Source organism: Anopheles coluzzii, chromosome 2 (genome assembly GCF_943734685.1).
Source record: "Anopheles coluzzii chromosome 2, AcolN3, whole genome shotgun sequence".
Taxonomy (NCBI): Eukaryota; Metazoa; Arthropoda; class Insecta; order Diptera; family Culicidae; genus Anopheles; species Anopheles coluzzii.
Window position 1 is genome coordinate 1,667,892 of NC_064670.1, and position 21,995 is coordinate 1,689,886.

At 47.3% G+C, this 21,995-nt stretch overlaps 3 protein-coding genes across 5 annotated transcripts in view; all 3 read left to right on the top strand.

Moving 5' to 3' along the window:
- LOC120949330 (uncharacterized) overlaps positions 1 to 21,995 on the top strand; it is a 74,899-nt gene that overhangs the window by 8,673 nt on the left and 44,231 nt on the right. The gene's annotated exons all lie outside the window — the stretch shown is intronic.
- On the top strand, positions 16,548 to 18,200 carry LOC120949324 (uncharacterized). The gene is made up of 2 exons (XM_040366549.2): positions 16,548 to 16,696; positions 16,769 to 18,200. The coding sequence occupies exons 1-2, from the start codon at positions 16,600 to 16,602 to the stop codon at positions 18,118 to 18,120; spliced, it is 1,449 nt and encodes a 482-aa protein (XP_040222483.2). The 5' UTR covers positions 16,548 to 16,599; the 3' UTR covers positions 18,121 to 18,200.
- LOC120949322 (mucin-5AC-like) lies at positions 18,802 to 20,848 on the top strand. The gene is made up of 2 exons (XM_040366542.2): positions 18,802 to 18,973; positions 19,055 to 20,848. Exons 1-2 carry the CDS (start codon positions 18,817 to 18,819, stop codon positions 20,743 to 20,745), a joined length of 1,848 nt encoding a protein of 615 aa, XP_040222476.2. The 5' UTR covers positions 18,802 to 18,816; the 3' UTR covers positions 20,746 to 20,848.

A 21,995-nucleotide genomic window follows, 5' to 3' on the forward strand; every position in this document is an offset into this window, starting at 1 on the left:
CCCTCCCAGCAGACGAAGAAAGAACAGCAGCCACAGCAACAACAGCAATAGCAAAATAAATAATAAAACCCCGCCAGCAAGGACAATCGATCTCTTCCGAAATTTGTTACCGGCCCGAAGGCCACGAATGGTGGCAGTAGGCTGGCGAAGGAATATCGTAAAACAATACACCTAGTTCGGTACTGCGATACGCGATTCGGTGCAAGAAACGAACCCCGGCCGACGAAACGGAAACAGCAAGCCTCCACACAGACGAAATGGCACAACGAATCCTCCGTTCATTAATTTTCTGGTTTCTGGTAAAAGAAAAGGGCGCAACGATGGTTTGCTTTCTTCGGCCCGGCTGCTGCTGCTGGGCTGGGGTGCCACTGTCGATGGCCTTCGGGGCCGGGAAGTTTTTCGGCTCGGTTCGATTGTAAATTAAATTTAAAAGTTTTGCAACCGTGCTGTGTGTTTGTGTGTGTGTGTGTGTGTGTGGGGCGCCACCGAATGGCATGTGCTTTGTGTGCCCTTTTGTTGCTAGACGGTGGCAAAGAAGCGAGAAGCGAGGTGGAAACAGCTCCAGATCGACCAAAAAGAAATGTGCCAAGAAATCGCGTCCGACGTGTTTCCGATAGGAGGCCACAGTCGGCTATACTTCGCTTGATTGTTCTTATTTATTTGCACACGATTTGATGTTGTTTGATTCTTTTCATTTTGATTTTGCCGAATTGGAGGTCCGAGGCACATGAAAACGGGGCGAATTGGCTCCCCGACCCCTTGCTTTTACTGCCGCACACTATTTGATGGTTTTGAGTGGGAGCTGCTGCTGCACCTTGGAGAATTTATGTCCGCGCCAGTTATAAATTGGAAACTGACGATGTGCTTTCATTCTGCTCCGCCGTAAGGTGGAAACAAAGGACCAATGGCTACTGAATTGTGGTATGTTGGCGTTTAATTAGCGACAGGCATTTCCCCCCATACAATTTAAGGCTTTACGGCTGCTCTGTGACAGAGGTGAAATGGTAATAAATCACACTCACACAAAAAACAAAGATCCCTCCAGAGACGATTGTACTTTGATCGGTGCCGTCGGAGTACCGACAGCGGAATACTTAGCACCTTTAGCATTATCCTGCCCAGTGCCCTGTATGGTTTTGACTGGTACAATTGTACAATTGTGAATCGGTCGACTGTCAATTAGGCAGTTTGGCGTTTGTTGTCGTCGCGAGTTCATTAATTATAGCTAATTAAGAGACGTAATTGAATCATTAGTGTTCGACGCTGCTGGGCGATTCGATTTGGTTAACCGGTCGCAAGCGATTGGGGAACAATCCCCGCCCCCCCTCCAGTGCGTTTCTCACTGTGCTGCATGGGGCCTGGCTTTGGTGCAATTGCAATAATGTAATTACTGTCAGCAATGCGTGTATGTGCCGTCGAGCACGAACTTTATTGGTGTGTCGGCGGGCCTGCTGCTGCTACCCAGGACCACGTGTGTGAGTGATTTTGTGCGGGTCACGTGTTGCATTGAAACACAATTGATGCGTGCATCGCGGGGAAATGGGAAACTGTGTCCGAAAGCGTGTCATTTGGAAGGACTGCTTTTTTAAAGCCCACTCATGAGGAGCATGGCAAGCATGGTTTGCATATTTCACATCTTTACGCACATTGTGCACGCACTGGGGCGTGTGCTTGATGTGCTGCTGCTGCTGCTAATAAAGTCATGTCGATGTTGTCGCTTTTGTGTCAGTCGCGATGCGTGAATGAACTCGCCACAATGGTCTCTTCGGAGTAATGCAATCACCATGCCATCCCATCCAAATGCACAAGATTGTGTGGTGGAAGAAGAAAAAACAAAACGTAGGAGATTGGAATGTGTCGGTAGCATTTCCGAATTAAATCGAGCACGAATTCGGCCTGATTAACTCATGCTAGATAAATCAACTGATTTGTGTGGTTGTTTATGGTTATGTATCGGTGGCCGGCCCCCTATCCGTTTGACACCGGGTCGCATTGTGTTTGGTGCTGGGAGAATGTGTTCAGCAGCGCAGCGCCAGGGCGTTGTGAGATGGACAGCATAACAATGATCATAAATTTAGTTCACTTTCCCAGGACCACCCGCTGCTGAACTGTCGGTGGATTCCGCCGAACAGGGCGGGAACCCCCCATCAGTGTTGTGTGCGAATGTTCATTCACATGCAGACGATGTTTAATGGAACTTAAAATAATCCTTTGGTTTGGTATTTGACTGAGAAGAGAGGTGGGATATGAATACAGCGGGGATGGGTTACGAGTCCCGAATTCTTGGTCGATGATGCATAGATAACAAGGTTCGAAGTTATGATGGTGGTGCTGCTGCTGCTGCTGCTGTTTGACATGACTTAGACCACACAAACGGCATACCGTACCAGTTTACCAATGCATTATAGATTAGAAAGTAATCAATTTGTAGGTAGCAGAGCTCCATGTCGTCTAGAGCCACGATGGGTTGGAATTCTTGGCATCAGCTACCAGCAGCAACCGTGGTCTAGACATGGCGCGCTACCTGGCTGGTTACAAATTTATGGCTTGTTTTTGGCACGCCCGGGCGAACCGGTGCTTCGATAGCGGGCTGTTGCCCACAGGAGCAGGAGCAAATTGGCATCTTGAGCAGATTCTATTGACAAACTTTCACTGCTTCACCGTTCTCGGTCATGGGTTGGTCCCTTTTCCTCCATACATGTCATTGAACCCCCGTGTACACTATAGTGGATACGTTGTGCAAATGTCACATCAAACTTCGGACTCTGTTCGGTGTTGTTTTGAGGAGCTCAGGTCAACCTTTCCATCACATGTTATCCCCCTTTATAGGATCGGGGAGAAGCGAGTGTGTGTGTGGCAGAAGTGTTTTGTAACAGTGGTGAGAATTTTGAAGTGGTCTGTAAATATTGATTCGCCATGTTTTTAAGAGCATCAGGTAAGGGTGAATTCACAATGTTGGCAAAATAAACGGTGTTCGGAAGTCGTCCTTTGAAGATGGCCCGAAGGTGTCGAGGGACAAACTATGCGTGTTCAGTTTCAGTCAGTAAGGATACTGTGAGAACTGTTTGGACTGGCCATACGAGTGGACTTTGCTGGCAAAAATGAAGCGAGTTCAATCAGCCCAGCCAAGGTGTGACCAGAGCAAGATAATCTGTTTTACCGGAACGTCCCACTGGATCGTGATCGTGGCGAATAATAATACCGCGTAGCCATTAATGGCGCAACGAAATGATTTGAAACCTTTTGGGCAGAAGCGCGCCCTGTCTATAGCAGCTCACACAACAGCTCTTGTGCCACAATAGCTCCTAGCTTCGTCTCTAATCGTTTTGTTGCCGATGGCTAATGATGCTGTTTGAGTGGGCGATTGTGCTGATTCGATCGGCCCCGAGCCTTGACGCATTGATGTTTACTCAACGGGTGGCCATTTTTATGTTTCAGCCAAAGAACTTGGCACGTTAATGGGAGTTTGTTTCCTCCCTTTTTTACGCAATCATTCTCGCGCGTGTCATAAGGGAAGGGGCTGGGCATTCTCTACCCATCCTCGTAAATAATCGTCACAATCATCAATGGACACAGCGTGATGAAGGTCATAAAAGAGCTGGCTGGTTTTTTTCTTTGGCTAATCTATTCAACCGGAATATTTGGCGGATCTCGCACAACCTGTTAGAGGACAGCGGTTCGTTGAGTTGCGAATAAATTGTGTGACCTTCTGGCGGCTCAGAACCTGTTTTACAATGTGTCGTTGGTGGTGTCGTCTTCGTTCGTGAACGTTATATGCTTCCGGTTCGCGGTGGAATGTGTAGCTCACACTGTGTTGGCTTCATAATTTAGAATAAACATTTTTCAGATTTTAAAGCCAATCTTCCTCGGTTGGAAATGCAAATCTACTCCGGCCACTCTGACTGTGGTGTGTTACTGTGGAGAAATCACGCCACGTCGTTGCGCCGCTCCGGAAAGGAATAATCGCCAAGAAAGCTTTGCATACTGAATGCCATCTCATAAGCGCTGGACCCGATGTCTTGGCCGCGTCGGACGAGAGAGAGAGAGCGGTAGAAAGAAGATATGGCTGGGCAACATGACATGATTTTTGGCACCGACTGCCGTCGCCAACGGATCGTCGCTGTCGTCGTAGTGGCCTCGGTCCACAAAAAGCGGCCCAAATCCCGTTGTTGAACAGAGCGGCGGTCGGAGATGCAAATGAAAAATCGATATCGCACTTTTCTTCCGCAAGATTTGCTCCAGGGCAAGTGGAGACCTTCCGTTGATGGTAGGAAGAGAGAGATAGAGATAGAGGGATGGATGGGGAGTGATCATGAGAGGGTAGGGTGAAAATGGCACGTTGCACTTTTGCCAGTCAGTCAGGTTTGGTTTGGTGTGCGGTTTTTTCGTGTGTGCGTGTGTCACTCCAGGCTCGGCGTTCGATTTTATTGGCAGGTTGCGGTAGTATGATCGGCCGAAGCGCTCCTGACGGATGAACCTTACGGCCTGGGGGGTTGGCTTTCGATCGGTAAACCGAACAATTGTGTGCTGGCAAATTTGAGTTTTTCCTCCCGGTTCCACCAACACCACCAACAGACCAGTGTCCTGGACATCCGTCCATTCAGTTCAGCCTCCGATGGTCAGTAAATTGATTACATTCTCCCCCGGTGCAATGTGTCCTGCTGAAAATCAATACGGACATCCAGTGCTCCGGGACGCGCTGCTCCACCTGTCACACGATGGTCAGGTGTCAGGAAGTCGGGTCGCAAAATGATTGACCTCGGAAACTGATGGGAGAGAGAGAGAGAGTGTGTGTGAAACGTTTGGCGACATTTCGGCAGCCTTTCGTAAAATGCTTTTTATGAATATTAATTGAGCGACGACAGTGCATCGTGGACATTTTGGCACGGTGTCTACCCTAGAGGGGAGGACCGATGTTGCTGTAGGAAGGTGTGTAAAAAAGGAAATCGCTGCAACTGGAATTTCATGATGGAAATAAATGCTAATGACAGGGCAGAGCGTAGACGTACTAGCCCTAGCACCGCAGCAGCAGGTAGTGTGAGTGCACGTTATGGCAGGCGTCAGCAGTTTTTGGAGCTTTCGATGAACGGATTGTGTGGAATTTGTGTGTCCCGTTTGGAGACCTGCCAGCAGCGAGCGCTGGTGCATTGGTGTTGCGCGAATGTTTTAGGAATGGAGTTAAAATCACGGAAATGATTCTACATGAACAATGTTAAGCGAAAAATGGTTTGTTAACTTGTAAGGTCTAATGTGATAGGATCTCTTGGGACGTCGTTTGTATGCTTCCAACTGTTTCTATCCAGTTTATTGCTGGACTGTTTCTCAGCCAATGTAAAATCAACATAGCAACTATTTTCCGCTACAGTTAAAGAAGGTTAGGGATGAGGTAGATACCGGGATACAAGAGATACGGGGAATGACTGGACGATTTTTAACTGGCCATTCCATTCATCGAATGACCAGCGTGTAAAGTGTCATCATTTTGGCTCTCATTTAACGCCCTATTCAGTGTGGCGCGGGTTAAACCGGACTAGAATTGAAGCCTTAATTGTACGTATTCACACACCCTAGCCGGACCTGGGGGTTGTTTGTCATCCATAGGTCCATTCGGCCATGTTATGTTTTTCCCCTGTTGGTAGAATACTTTTACTTCCAGTACGGCTCGGTACGTTGCGATTAGCAGTGAGATAGCGTTTCCCAATCGTATTTCGTTCGCGCTAGACACGGCGAGTTTGGAAAGGAAGAAAGAGGTGGAGGGTACCACCCCAATGGATAGTAAGATAAAATGCCTGACAAATGCCGCCTGCACATTGACAGACGCCCGCTTTGTCAATCTTAGTTTGTGCTAGGTATGTGTCTCGATTCTGCGACATTCGGTTGTCATCGTCTGGAAGGGTAGAAATGAACAAACGAGCACAGAATGATGGATGAAACCGTTTTAAATCAATACATCGAGCCCTGCACACCAACTCCCCAAAGTCTGTTGATGTGTGACAATTAGATGCTTGGCTACATGAGCTGGATTAATACTGGAGAGCGAAAATACTGGTGGAAATATTGAGCTAGGTTGGATCGTATACCTTTGCATGCATCGTTTCTCCAACCATCCAAATATGTTACACATTATCTATGCTTGGGGAAAATTGTTCATTGCTCGTGGCTGGGAAGCAATTTTAAAACCATCGATGCAGAATCCACCAGCAATGTGCGGTAAAGCTCTTTCAAATGGCGCGCATGCAGTAGCGTGGAGTAGGTAGGAGCACCATAGAGAGAAACGAATGCGGAATCTCGTTATGCAAATATTTCATCCGTGATAAGAGTGAAAAATGATAGCTGCTCTAAGAAGGTGGATGGTGAAACACGAAAACATACACATACAGCTCCCCCGAGCCTCCCCCGAGAGCGCATGTATCGTATCGGCAAGTGGATCAAAATTCATCGATGATAACGAAAGCTATCGAATGCATGCGCCTCATTAGTTTTCCAGCAGTGCAGTGGAAGTACTGTCTCCATCGTGTATGGTCTATACATGTGTGTGTGAGACAGAGAGATCCGTTTCTTCATCATTACGCCATGAGTTTATTGCAAAGTACAGAAGTCGTATTCAGAATTGCCAGCCCTCTGCGTGCGCTTTACGTGGGCAGAGATGGATCAATTAAAATGAATAAAACATAATATTTATTGGAACCGACCAACCTGCTCATGCCCCGGCAGCATCAGCTTTCGGGGCAGTATAATTGAGACGAATTTTCGCCGTACGACCTTCTCTTCTGTGAGTGTGTTGTGGTTATTATTTGCCACTAGCTCCGGCGGATTGGCATGTTGATCGGATCGGAAATGCAATCCCACCGCCGAGTGCAGCGATTTTACCGAATATTCTGTGTATGTGTGTGTGTTTGTTGTTTTGAATGCTTTAACCGCAAGGACGGTAAGGATCGCATCCGGCTGAAGCGACAGAAAGAGCTTTCCTCGTCCATCGAATTTCGGCTAAGCAATTATCATTCGTCGTGGTTTCCCCGGATAGTACCGATCTGTGAAGGTTTTGTTTTTTGTTTTGTTTTTCCTCGAACCACGAACGGACACAGGAAGCTGGCAATGGAATGAGCGAGATCCTCATCATCATCCCGATGGTTATGGTCGGTCATGTATATCCACGGCACTGACAGCGGCATTCGGTCCGGTGTCCAGGATGTCCCACGGGAAATGGCGCGATAGGTGAACGGGGGGAGAGATGTACGTCAAGAACATACACATGTTTTCCCATCCAAAGCCCCTTCTGATTGGTGCGGTATCGGGGTGTGTATCGTTCTGCTCCAGATCCGGTGCGGTGTGCGGTCAGGCATGAGACATCCGAGACGGCACGGACGGATCCAGCTGGCAGAGTGCAAAAATGGCAATGCATTGCAATGCACTTTGCACTGGCCGGCACAACGCCGTTTTACGTGCAAAATAGGTGAGGCGGAGCTTTTCGGGGTGCAGCGAACAACGCGAACAAAAAAAGAAAAACGGGACTATCGCTCGCTCACGCTCCCGCCACGGTCCAGTTGGTCACGGTCGGGGTACAGCCATGCTTGATATGCATGGCGATGCTGGCGATGGAGGCGGCAGAGATGATTGGCCGAGGGCGCGGTGCTCGCGACGTGGTTCCGGTGTTGATTGTATGTGTGTGCCGGAAATCGAGCTACTCGTTTCCGAGTAACGTGCCGAAGGCTCTGATGACGGTGCTGCGCCAAGTTTCGTGATCCTTCAGTGTTCGAGTGTTCGGGGGGCAGGGATTTTTTAAATGCGGAAATCGCACGGAAAGGCAGGAAGCGGTTCGACACGGCACTGATAAATGAGGAGACAATAGCGGAAGCTTGGAAAAAGTATGATGAAAATTAAGCAGCGCCACTCGTAGCAGTAGCAGCAGTAGCAGCAGCAGCAGTGCTTTCGTCCCAGTCCCTGTCGTTCCTGCGGTTTCATTGCCGGTTCGTTCGTTCGACGAAATAGGGAAGCTGGAGCAAGTTTAGCCCCGCGGACGTCTGTGGTACAGTTTTATCCATTTTCCGACCGATTTCATACGTCCTTCCGGCTTAGCGGGGGAGGCGGTTTCGAGTAGCTTCACCACTCTACCTCTGCATTGGAAGCACCGGGAATGTGGCGAGCCGGAAGCTCTGGCAAGGACTTGGCCGCGAGCTGGCAGCATTCAATGAATTCAGCATTAAAACAATTCACATCGGGATCGAATGGAATCGAATTTGGCAGCAGAAGTTTCGGGAAAGGGTTTTTTTTCCTTTACTCCCACCAGCTCTCTCCGTTTTCAAATCCACTTTTGCGATCTAGGTGAGTGGCCGTTCTACGTGTATGTGTGTGTGTCTGTATGACCATTGGCCACATTTCAAATGCTGATTTTGTACCGGACAGCTAGAGCTACCGAAACCGAAACAAGCGACGCGCGCTCGCTCACTGTACTGAGTCGTATTCGGGCTGTGTGGCTAAATGTTACCCCATTCACATTGCACCATTCAACGTGATTGAGGGTAGGTCAGGGATGTAGCAACGCGGGGGGGAAATATTTCCTAACCATCTGCACAGGAAAAACGGGGAAAAGTGGTTGCGAGTGTGGTTGGAAGGGCTTGGTTCCCGGAATTCGCTTATAAAAGCGACCGCGACCGTATGTGTGGTGTGGGTAGCTTCGTTTTGGCAAATGGCGGGCAGGTTAATCTGACATCTGAGCAAGGAGAGCGTGTGTGGGGGGATTGGGGTGGCATTTCGCGTGGAATCTGCAACGTGCTGAAGATGGTATTCTCCTCTCCCTCATTCTGCACTTGCAGCATGCATTTTTCGCCCACATATATACTGCCGCTGGTTCGTGTGGCACACACGTGTGGGGCTTGGGTGGTTTGGAGCCTTCTGTGGAGCCTTCTGATCGGATGCCAAAAATATTGCTCGCCCACCGCCTCCAGAAAGTTGAGCAGTGAGCGGAATGAGCGGAAGAAGAAAATGCATTGCCAATTGGAGGGGAGGTGGAAAGGAAGCGCGGAAGGAATTTAGCACAAACAACACAGTAGCAGCATCCCTTTCAGGATGCAAGCATGTTTTGAAGTGGCCCAAATGTCAGCCACGGACAAAGGGACTTTGGTGTGTTGTGTGTGTGTGCGCGTGTGGAGGGTTAGTGCAAAGTTTCGAAGGTTTAAAGTGATCCTTCCGAACGTTTGGGGCAAAGAATAACAGCGACCGAATTTTCCACGCGACAGGGAAGACAAGGAAAAGGGGAAGTGCCGTCTCCGGTATGATCGTTTTTGGAAGCGAAAGCACTTTTTCGGGCATCTTCGTTCCCGTCTGGCAGCCGTCTAGCTGCTGGAGGTTGTTGGTCGCACTTTGAAGAGCTCAATATTTGGCCCTGCTTCCGAGGAAGTTATCCTTTTTTCGCTTTGTGTGTAGCATGCTCTCTGGAAATGGTGGTAGCAGTTTTTTTTTGGTCTGTGTGCAAAACGTTTTTCTTTTCCAATCGTTCCTTAATTCGGCATCGTTTGGAGTTTGGTGTGCGAGAGCAACACAAACCTTAACCTGCCCGAAACGACCAGCAAGATACCGCAGCACCATAGCTACCGGCAACAGTAGGCGGTGATAGTGGAATGTTGTTTTTTTTTGCCACGAATGTTTGTTTATCGACCGTGCTAATGTGTGTGTGTGTGTGTGGATGTGGTCGTTGGGGGTTTTTGTTTTTGTAAAACGGCATCGAAATTGGTGATGCAATTTTGACGAGCGACCACCCGAACGGTTGACCGACTTTGGGTTTGAATATTTAAATCTTCTCCCACCGTTGGTTGCCGGCGTGATGGGATAGTATGGTTATCCCTCCTTGCGTTAGAGCTGTGGAGAAAAAGATAGTGACAAACCGAGGGACAGAGAAGGAGAGAGAGAGGAGTACGCTTTGTTGTAAGCGAAACCCATTGGAAGGAAGTTTTCTGCTGCATAATTCATGCAGTTAGTGAAATTTTAAAATTCCATTTAGAAATTTTAGGACACCTGTTGGGGGATCGAACCACTCCCAGCAGGTCCGGTTGAGTTGATGGTAGGGAATGTGTATTGTATTGGGTTTGTTTTGGTAGCTTTTTCCTGTGTTGATCGCCAGTTTGATATAGTTTTGATTTATGCACATAACAAGCGTTTTAAAACAGTTTTTCTTTTGTTTCTACTTCACAGGTAAGTGAAATGAACTATGCTGTGTGTCATGAATGCATCGTAGATAGTAAGTATTTGCTGAAGGACTGAGGAAATGGCTGGAAACCTTTCTGGCATACCGTTTATCACAAACATAATCACTTTTTACACATAACGTTCTAGTCCTTTAGACATGGCACGAAAGAAAACACGAAAGAAAAGCAAAGATTCGTTTGGAAAATCAACCCAACCCAAAGCATTTAATGAACCTCTGAACTAGCAGTATCATTTCGCTAGTGTTGCTTATCGTGGAAGAAGTGGCAGATAAATCAACGTAAGAAAGGATAAGTTAGAAACCGTTCAAACCTTATCGGTCGCCAGAAAATGGCATTAAAAACAGGGATGAAGCCTCCGTAGTACCGTATGCTCTCGTTTGCTGTGGAAGGTCGGAAAGCGCGCTCAGGCATGATACTGACACAAATTGAAGGAAAATGTGTTGCACATTCTGCTGACGTGCTGCAAAGCGGTGCGCGTGCTGAAGCACATATTTTATCCCACTATTTATGTATTTTCTATGCACGGGACGCAAGCTCGGACGGGAAAAATGCAATTTGAAATGCATTATATCGTGATGGTTTAGCAGCACTGCGGGGACGGGAGCAAGCTGGGCTACTCTTAATCCTCTCAACCCCCATGGCCAGCAGGGTGCGCGTGTTCGTGTGCTTTGCATCGGACCAAGAAAGTCACGCTCGGTACATTTGGGGCCTGAACGTGGAACAGAGGGTATAGGAAGTGGACTCGGGACTTCCGCCCTGAGACACGGTGTACTTTCAGGAGCACGGCCATCGACCACCAGTTGAATGTGCTGGCGATTCATCTTTCGCGAACGCAGGAAATTACGCTTTTATGAGGATTGATAGTGGCGTAGACTACCGAACGCGCGGATCTAAGCCGAAGAAGTTGCTCTCTCTCTCTTCCTCTCAAGGGAATAAAGTTTAGGGGGGCCTTCGAGAAAAGATTGTCCGCTCCTACGGCCAGCTCCCGTGTGAATAAATCACCCCATCAGCAACAGAGTCGGCATCGGAAGCATTAGCCACGGCGGTAATGTCGTTATCGATAACGTTCCGTCACGGAATGTTGGTTTTCTCCGAGCGGGAAGAAGAAGATTGAGACAAAATGCTCCCTTCTCTGTAGCTGTTATTATCTGGCCAATTTTTGTCTCTACCGAATAATGAAAAGTAGGGGAGGGATTAACACGCCTTCAACAGGATTTCTATTTCCGTTGGCATGCTAATCAGAGTGTGATTCGATTAGGCTGTGCACGACGAAGCGCCATTCACAGGGATCGGGCTAGACAACGTTAGATCAGAGCACGACCAGAGCTGATTGCTTGTTTCCGGACGCTTCGAACGCAGAGGGAGAGGGAGGGCGATGAAGAGTGTTGCGTTCTTTGAGTGATGAATTTTTAATTCCCAATTGACAAGATGATGAAAAATCCGTTGCCGTGTGGCAGTGCGAAGCAGCAGTGTTCGCCGTCGCTTAATGGTTTCGGTTTTAATCGACCTGGAGAATAATAATAATTTGCATTATTTAAGCATTTTGTGCATACTGTAGCAGCAGCTCCTTCAGAAAATGACCCAAAAAACCGAACCCCGATCTAGGTTGTGCAGCGTTTGCTTTTTGCCGAATGTTGCCGGTCCGGGGAAAGGCAAAGCCGTTTCGTAGGCAAGCAAGCGAAACGGAAAATCTAATGGAAATCATTATGAATATATAACGAGGCAAAATGACTAAAATTTTAAGATACCTGTACCCGTGCGATTGGAGGAAACGCATATCGAATTAGGAAGAAAAGCCCTTCGCTCAATACTTCCCAGCGCAATTGTTCACGTTTCCAGTCACATGAGGTATTCGGATTCGTTTTACGTATTTATGTGTGATTTTTGAGTAAATTCAACGAAGCAGCAGTCCCAGGGGCGATTTCATAATGTCCTGCGTTCTTGCATTGGATTGGAGGTGTGGTGCCGGAAATTTTCGGTCGGCTTTGGGCACCTGTGCTCCACATCCGGCATGTGCACTCGCCAACATGGCCAGCCAGCCTTCCCACAAGCACACCACCGATAGCAGCGACACATCTTTCTGATGAGGTAGTCTTATATGTGTATATCCATTAAAATGTGGTACACTTTCAAAGTTTAATGAAGCACAGAGTGGTGTAGTATCGTACTCAAGGCGCGCTCAGTCAACGTTTGTAGCAAGCCGTTATGCTAGTTGCTGGATCACCGAGGAATAGACAACGGAGGGTTTTGGGGATGGTTTGAAGGAGGTTCAATACGGAAAGCGGACTTTGGCATGATGCTCCAGGCATCATCTTGTGTGATAGGCAAGGATTTCCGTAGAATGAATGAGCAGATCGGAATTGCCTGGAGTGTCCCCTCTGTACCTGTGCGAATGTCGAAAGAAACCACTATTGGGGGTCGTATGCGATACAGGCTTTTGATTGCCGGGTTCCCCAGTGCACGGAAGTGTTTCTGGAAAATTAAATGCAGATGCAATTATTCGCCAATGGCTCGCAATGCTGCCAGCCAGACGAGGTCACAACTCTTCTCCTCTTTTTGCTGAAAATTTCCATGACGAAAGGCAGCTGTATGATTCGTCAGATTGATTAATTCAATTAAAGCTACGGGGTACCGTGCGCTTGGGATTGGAAGAAGCAGTAATAAAAAATCCAGGATTTGTTGAGTCCATTGGCTCCCCCAGCAGGGCGAATGGTGCACCGATGTGGTTGTCGCATGAGAAAGGATCGTGCAGTTTCGGAGCCATTGCGTGCAAAGAAGTACCACAATGGATAGTAATCATGAAACGCAATCAGAGAAAAGGAGAATTATCAAAATCTACCCCTTTGCAAGATTGGAAGCATGTACAGCATGCTTCCATGTTAACACCAACCATGGAATGAATCATTGTCATTAGTTAATTATCGAATGCGTTTTACTCGATTTCTTTTCGGTCTCATGATATTGCCAGTGATGGTAACACTGCCTAGCACTAAACAACCCTGCACTTCAAGTACATTTATAAGAGTAGGTGTTTTACGTGTGTGTTCTCCGTTGATAAGGCTTTTGAAAAATCGATCAAACCATTGATCGTTCGAAGGTGTTGGATAGCATACTTTTAGGCTGCAAATCGTGTGTTTGTTGAATTGGAAAAATTGATCCAAAGAAGCCCACGTTCAGCTGTGTCGCTGTCATTGTCAAAAAGTACGCTACAAAAGTAAATACTGTCAAGATCAACACAAACATTCACAGTCACATACCAAACATTGTTCAAAATATGAGTGTTATAAAAAGATAAAATTCCTACCAAACCTATGTAGATGAATATATAAAATATTGTATATACCACTGGATCATTTGTTTTCGTAATAAACAGTGGTACTATATAGTATGCTTCATACTCTTTTCTCCTTTCGATTAGAAGTGTGGTGTTTGTTCAATCCTTCGCCGTACCAAATGTTCCATGCTACACAGCAAATGCCTTAATTTGGCAAAATGACTTGCCGAAGTCATGAGGATGGACAAATATCCGGCAGAGTTGTTTGCAAAAATGGCAGCGCTATACAATTGGTTTGGTTTTGCAAGCTTGCACAATATGAGCTATTGTGCTTAGAAGGTGTTAACATGAAAGATGTTGCTTGACATATAAATAGAGAGATGTTTGGCGAATTTGCTATTTCGGGAGCAGTAGGTGGAGGTATCGCAATGAAAGAAATATTCGTCTCAGTCGTGACACTTTTAGCCCTTACCGGGCACCTGTGTAGTGGGGCTGGACTCGCGATTGGTAAAGTCACGGTCGGTCCGGTCGCTGTTGGACCGGTGACGGTATCAGTGGCGCCTGTCACCGTTCCGTCGGTAACTGTTGGACCTATTTCCGTGTCCGTCGCACCTATTACGGTTCCACCCGTAACTGTCTCGATACCGGCAGTGACAGTACCTCCTGTAACGCTCCCGGTAACAGTGCCATCACTCGCCGTTACCGTACCAACCTTGGGAGTCACAGTTCCAACGCTGGGCGTTACAGTTCCCACGTTGGGAGTAACAGTGCCCACGCTAGGCGTCACAGTGCCATCTGTCATCCCCATACTTGGCTCGGTGGCAGGTCTACTGACCACTACAACGACTGCTGCACCAACCACGACCACGACAAAAGCACCTGACAGTACCGTCAGTTTCAACATCGGTGGCAGTGAGTATGACTCCAAAGGAGCAGCGACTGCCCCTGAGGGAGGTTCATTTTCGTTTAACTTGGTGCGCATTTGTATTTCAGGCATCCTCACTGTTGTTGCATCTGACGTAGCAACAATTCAGGCTGTAATTGCTGCCTTACAAGCGGCTGCCGTAACTACTACAGTTGCACCCACAACAACAACAACAACCACAGCTAGTCCAACTACAACAACGACTACAGCAGCGGTAACGACCACGACTGTGGCCACGACCACAACGGCAGCAGCCACAACAACAACCACAACCACCACTGCTGCAGCAACTACCACAACTGCTGCAGCAACCACAACAACGACCACGACCACTACCGTAGCTCCTACAACTCAGGCGTCAGGATCTATTTCGATCTCTATCACGATCAATTACAATGGGTCTAACGTTGTTGTGGTAGCTAACAATGCTTCACTGCTCACACTGCTGACACAGCTGCTTAATCAACTGTCCTCTACCACAACAACGGTCGCAGCAGCGAGTAGTTCAACATCTTCCACCACGACAACGATCACCACAACGACGGCAGCTGCACCGACGACAACTGGTCGCGGAGGTGGTTGCCATAGACACGATCACAGCCACGAGCATTTCGGCTTCGGATTTGGTGGAAGAATCGGTATCGGTGGTCCTGGCGGTGTCCTGAGCATTGGCGGAGGAATACGCATTGGAAGGCCACCGGTCGCTCCTCCTGCTCCGCTCATCACATCCGGTCCAATAGTACCGTTCGCTCCGGTTGTTAACCCTATTGGTCTCGTTGCCCGACCCGTGCTGACTGCTGCCGGGCGCATTGTGAATGGAATAGGGCAGGGCATTAGCAATATAGCAGGTGGAATTGCAAATGCGGCTGGTGCTGTGGTTGGCGCTGGTGCAGGATTTTCTGCGGGGGTAGGTGTGGGCGGCGGTTTTGGCATTGGTGTGGGCGGCAGAGGTGGTGTAGCGTTGATGGGTTAAGGCACTGAGGTATAAACTAAAATAAAGATATACACTTGAATGGTAACTGTTGTGCGTTTAGTGTTTCACAGATAAAAGAAGAATCACTTTCTCTATACTGTGAGAAGAAAAAACGTTCTTCCGACCTTCAGGGCTTGTCAGTGTCAACGTGCGTTTTATGAATAGTTAACATTCATAGGCAGTGGCAACAAGAACAAGGTGCTGATTGATAGATTGATTTGTATGTTCGAACCATAGATTGTCGTAGATTTCACACACGTGTGTAGACTTAATTTACTTTTTTTTTGTTTGGTTAATGTTCCATTGGCCTTAACGAATAATTAGTAAAATTTGTGAAAAGTTTCGATGCATGTAATCTATCTCAGATTGAGCGTTTTAAATAATAAAATTTTAGTTGCTGTGCTAGTTTATTTCTGAATATGGCCAAATATTTTAGTTAGTAGTTAGTGCATGTCAAAGTCACTTTCGTCGATAGTGAACTTAAATTAAAAATTTTAGCACTTAAAAATTAAAATGTAGCATTTAATGCTACATTTCATCGGTGAAGCTTATTAATTTACACCAATGAAAGCATCCATTTGAGTTGTACATCTGGAATCGGTGGGAAATTGACTTCAAGTGGAAAGAATTGTCTGTTAGTCGTCGTTAGGCGTCGTCCAAACAATTCCCACTATAAGAGCTTCACAATAAGATTTAATTGTATGTTGCTAAAACAGCTGCAACACATAGCAAAAGCTGTTCACCAGCTCAGTATAATGCAGTTTTTTATTATGTGCAAGTCAAAAAGAGCGTCGGAGCCAAGCTCTTTGAGCATCAAAGAAAGCAATTATACGCCAGCGGTTGACTTGTACAGCGGTGTTCAAATATTTTGGTGAAAGTAAAGTGGTCTTGAAAGTAAACAATTCAATGGTTTATAGTCCGTCTGTACTTTATTTGCCTTACAGAAATTGCGTATTTGCAAAAAAGACTTGCAACAAGTGACTTAGAACTGAAGATCAATTTTGTACTGTTCAATCTACTAGGAACGATAAAGAATCAGTTCTTTTCAGAATTTTCTACCATAGACTTTGGCTCATTAGCGATGTGTGAAAATGTTGTTTGTTTTGTAAATTGTTTGCAAAAAAATAAACGCCTGGTGGTTATTTTGCGCAAATTTCCTATATAAAGCGTGCGGGCTATAATTCGGTTGTAGCATTCAATATCTTCTGCCACACTTGAAGAGAGAATGAAGACAAATATTTTATTAACTTTAACTGTGGCAGCATGTCTGCTTATCAGTCAAGTGCAGGCCCAAGCTACTGTAGCTATAAATGTTGGTGGAGGTAAGCATTGGTCGAATTTCTAGACATGATGAATCGTTTACTGCATACGATATTTGTGATTCTTTGCTGTAGGTACTATCACAGTCGCTTCGAGCGATATTAACACCATTTTGGCAATAGTAGCAGCTTTGCAGTCTACAACTACCACTGCAGCTGCGACAACGACTACAGCAGGGGCGGTGACTACAACGACTACGGCCGCTCCAACAACTACAACGACTACGGCCGCTCCGACTACTACTACAACTACAGCTGCTCCGACTACTACTACAACTACGGCCGCCCCAACGACTACTACTACTACTGCCGCACCAACAACAACCACTACTACTGCCGCACCAACAACAACAACTACTACTGCAGCACCAACAACAACAACTACTACTGCAGCACCAACAACAACCACTACAACTGCGGCCCCGACGACAACTACTACCACTGCGGCTCCGACAACAACAACTACTACTGCCGCACCAACAACAACCACTACAACTGCGGCTCCGACAACGACTACTACCACTGCGGCTGCGACAACAACAACGGCTGCCACAACAACTACAACGGCTGCTCCTATTAGTGTAGTTGTCACTGTCAACGGATCCAGTGTTACTGTGTCATCCTCTAACAATTCTTTGGTGAATACTGTTCTTCAAATTATTGCTAGTCTTACGGCAACAACCACTACGGTAGCGGCTACAACAACTACTACAACGGCGGCGACCACAACGACTACGAGTGCTACAACTACAACAGCAGCGGCCACAACAACTACCACGACAGCTGCGGCCACGACGACCACTACCACTGCAGCTCCAACCACCACTACAACTACTACTGTTGCTCCAACAACCACTACAACTACTACCGCTGCCCCAACGACAACAACGACTACTACCGCTGCACCAACGACTACGACGACCACTACAGTTGCTCCAACCACCACAACTTTAGCTAGCACTACTACCACAACCAGAAGACCGTGCGGTACACGTTTCCCAATCGGTTTGGGAGGTGGTTTTGGTATCATAGGAGGCCTGGGTCCGCTCGGCTTTGGAGTGGGTCTACGAGGAGGAATTGGAGGTAGCTTGGGAGCTCCACAAGTAGGAGGATTCGGAATTCTGCCAGCCGTAGGCCAAGTTGTGCGCACGGGACTTGGCGTGGTTGGCTCGGCCGCTAATTTGGCTGGGAATGTAGTTGGAGCCGTCGGTAATGCAGCAGGTGGCTTGCTTGGAGGTTTAAGCAATGCTGCCGCTGGAATTGGATCTGGTCTCAATGCAGGCCTCAGCGGAGGTATTGGAGCAAGAGTGGGAAGTGGATTTGGTGGAAGTCTGCAAGCTGGCGGTGGCTTTGGAGGTAATCTGCAGGCTGGCAGCGGTTTTGGAGGCAGTTTCCGTACTGGATTCCGCGCCGGTCTTATGGGCTGATAGACGGTGCTGATAGAATGTGTACTGTTACTATTAGCTAATATGTTAAGTTCAAAAATAAAGAATCCATGCAAAAAACATGTACTGTATTTTCAACTCATTAAATATCTTCTGTTTTGTCAGAAATAGCATCACATATAACGTTTTAAACAGATTTGTGGATATATTGCAACATATGTTTTAAATGTGGTCTGTTACAGCATAACAAAAGCATGGGTGGAGCATAAGCTCATTGACTAGTACAATACTTCTTTATTGAGTTCGATAAGCTTTCCTCGTATGTAATACGGTTAGCTCTGTGAATGTATGTGAATATGATTATTTACAAAAAATAAAAGAGCTTCAGTTCTAGAAAAATCTTTGCAAACATTTAACTTGTTTTGCTCTCCAGTTCGTCGACGATGAAACAAAGAAAGAGTCTTTTGAAGCCTAAAAAGAACTTTGCACGACAGAAAGAACAATCTATTTACCACCAGAGCTATTGACGTGATCGGATTGTAGAACTATACTTGTGGTTCATTAGACTATAATAACTTTTCATTCATTTATGCGGTGTACCATATATTGGCTCGTGCGAAACAGCGAGACAATGCAAACTGTTATATTGGGATACGTCTGCAGACAGTGGCCTTAACACGTGAGGTATAGGTGATACGCGCACCCGCACATATGGTCTGAACTAGATGTATATAAAGCATGTGCAAGTCCTTCAATCTTCAGAACCTATCCTTCGATAGCTGCCGTGTAGTGATCAAAATGAAGAACTATTTGGCTTCTCTGGTACTCGCCGTGTGTTTACTCACCGGCCCAGTTGCTAGTCAGTCGGCAACGGTATCGATCAATATTGGAGGAAGTGAGTGCAATAAGGAAGAGTGCAAAATGTGGTTGAACTATCGGAAATTAATAATTTAACTTTGAATTAACCCCATCGCAGGTGTTATCACTTTAGCGTCGTCGGACTTGTCGACGATATTGGCTATTGTAGCAGCGTTGCAAACAACAACCACAACAACTGCAGCAACGACAACTGCTGCCGCTACTACAACCGTTGCCACCACTGCTGCTACTACAGCAGCTACGACCACTACGACGGCAGCCTCTACCGCTGCCACGACCACTACGACAGCTGCCACTACCGCTGCTACGACCACTACGACAGCTGCCACTACCGCTGCCACCACTGCTGCTACTACAGCAGCTACGACCACTACGACAGCTGCAACTACTGCTGCCACCACTGCTGCCACTACAGCAGCTACTACCACTACGACGGCTGCAACTACTGCAGCAACCACCGCGGCTACTACTGCTGCTACGACCACTACGACAGCTGCAACTACTGCTGCCACCACTGCTGCCACTACAGCAGCTACCACCACTACGACAGCTGCAACTACCGCTGCCACCACAGCTGCAACTACTGCTGCCACCACTGCTGCCACTACAGCAGCTACGACCACTACGACAGCTGCCACAACCGCTGCTACGACGACCACTACTGCTGCCACAACCGCTGCAAGTACTACGACCACTACTGCTGCACCAACTACCACGACTACTACTGCAGCTACGACCACCACAGCGGCCCCTAGTGTGACTATAACTCTTACTCTCAACGGGAATACTATCACCATTGTCGCTTCTGATTCGAGTTTGGTGAATTTGTTGACACAAATTTTGACAAGTTTGACAGCAACGACTACTACGATTGCCCCGACTACCACAACAACTACTGCTGCCCCGACTACCACAACCACGACTGCTGCCCCGACTACTACGACGACTACTGCTGCCCCAACTACTACAACTACTACCGCTGCCCCGACTACTACCACGACCACCACAGTTGCCCCGACAACTACGACCACTACTGTTGCACCAACTACCACGACCACTACTGTTGCACCTACCACTACCACGATTGCTACCAGCACGACAACACGAAAATGTGGGGTTGGCATCGGAATCGGAGGTGGAATTAACATTGGAGGACTGGGTGGAATCGGAGGAAGCATTGGTATTGGTGCCGGTCTAGGAGGTATCGGTGCTGGAATAAACGTGGGAGCAGGTTTGGGAGGACTCGGTGCTGGATTGGGTGCTGGAATCAATCTTGGTGGAGCTGGAACCGGACTCAATGTAGGTACTGGAATTCGTCCGATCGGATCCCTGCTCGGAACGGCGATCAATACGGCTGGAAATGTGGCCGGCACTGCAATTAACACGGCTGGCACTGGCATTCGTCCGATTGGATCGCTGCTCGGAACGGCGATCAATACGGCTGGAAATGTGGCCGGAACTGCAATTAACACGGCTGGCGGTGTGATCAATACGGCTGGCAATTTGGCTGGCACTGCTGTCAATACGGCTGGAAACCTGGCCGGAACTGCGATCAATACGGCCGGTGGCGCAGTGCGGGGAGTCGTTGGAACTGCTACCAATGTGCTCGGTGCTGCCTCAAACGTGATTGGCAATGTTGCCGGAGGACTCTTTGGTGGATTGGCCAGCGGCATTCAGGCTGCATCCAATGTTGGCTCCCAGTTGAGCGCCGGAGGAAGTCTAGCCGGTAGTGGCGGACTCTTTGGAAGCAGACTGACTGCAGGCGCCGGTTTTGGATTCGCTGGATAAAAAGCGGAAATCGGCCCAAAATCAAACCCGTGTTTTCTGACTGAGCTGTTTTCTTTTTCTATCTTTTAAACTTTCAATAAAAATTGATCTATTTTGAGACCAACGGTTTGTTTGTTATCTTGAAACAACGGAAACTAAACACCATAAAAGCAGCAAAGAAACGAGAAATTAATATTATGTAAATATTGATCGTGCATGATCGTCAAACCAGTTTGGTAACACGTTCGGTGCGACTCTATTCCCGTAAGGGCATTTGTTTAATGAGATCTCATCTTCGATTCGCTTTATCGTAGCTTTCAATCTTCAACTGCTGTCCAACCAAAGCGAACGACCATCGGTTGTGATGTAATGCGTCACCACACCGGGACACCTGCGGTTGGCAAGAAACCGTGAAATCTTGATAACTTGTAATGTTTTACATCTGCTTGAAATCAATTAGCCATTACAGCGATTTCGGTCTCTACTGTTTTTGTAAACAAATGATGCGTTATGGAAGTTGTGAAATCGTGTAAACGAAAGGTGCCATCGGCTCAATCAACCGTTAACTTGTAAATCGCTATTGCCCCATCTACTCTGGTGTAGATATCGCTTTGGGTTTAGTTGGATGAATATTCGGATATTGTAGTAAATCATTAAAATAAACTCTCCTTTCGTGATTGAAAATGTATGAGTGACTAGTAAAGGAGTTTTTGGCCCTGGAACTATCCGTTCAAATGAGCCTGCCGGTATCAAAGTAATGTTGATTTTTACGTACCGTTGCGTCTATCTGAGTCTAGTTCAATATGGAAGGTAAATAAACAAACTTGCAGCAAAGTATTTACTGTTACATTTCACTTTACCAGACGGTCGTTTTTTCCCCAGGTAAGGCAACGGCTCGATTTTTTGTACACGGAATATTCGGATACATCCACCGTCCCAAGGCATCGCTCGGCCTTAATCCTATCATATTTTCAGCTGATCCCTGTCAAAACGGAACTCTGTTTTGCTGTTGAATCCGAGGAGAGGGCATAAAGGGCTCACAAGGGCAGGCGGGGGAAGCGACTTTACCGAGGCTTCTTTCCGCTCGGAATCCATTACTGTGGCATTAATATACCTGTCCGGACGAAACGTTGGCAAGTCGGTGTCCCAAAGTGTCGGTGGGCGGCGCCCGGCTGGATTTGGGCCCGGGAATATTACCGGGGGAAACCCTTTTTTTAATCTTTCCAATTTATCACCCCTTTTGTTTTCCCAGCGCACGGGCAAAACGTTTT

What these genes read in the sequence shown, in the direction of transcription:
- LOC120949324 (XM_040366549.2), top strand. Translation starts at nt 16,600, where the DNA reads ATGAAGACAAATATTTTATTAACTTTAACTGTGGCAGCATGTCTGCTT. An exon ending in AGCTATAAATGTTGGTGGAG is followed by an intron (nt 16,697 to 16,768) that starts GTAAGCATTGGT and finishes TCTTTGCTGTAG; the next exon opens with GTACTATCACAGTCGCTTCG.
- LOC120949322 (XM_040366542.2), top strand. Translation starts at nt 18,817, where the DNA reads ATGTGCAAGTCCTTCAATCTTCAGAACCTATCCTTCGATAGCTGCCGT. An exon ending in ATCGATCAATATTGGAGGAA is followed by an intron (nt 18,974 to 19,054) that starts GTGAGTGCAATA and finishes ACCCCATCGCAG; the next exon opens with GTGTTATCACTTTAGCGTCG.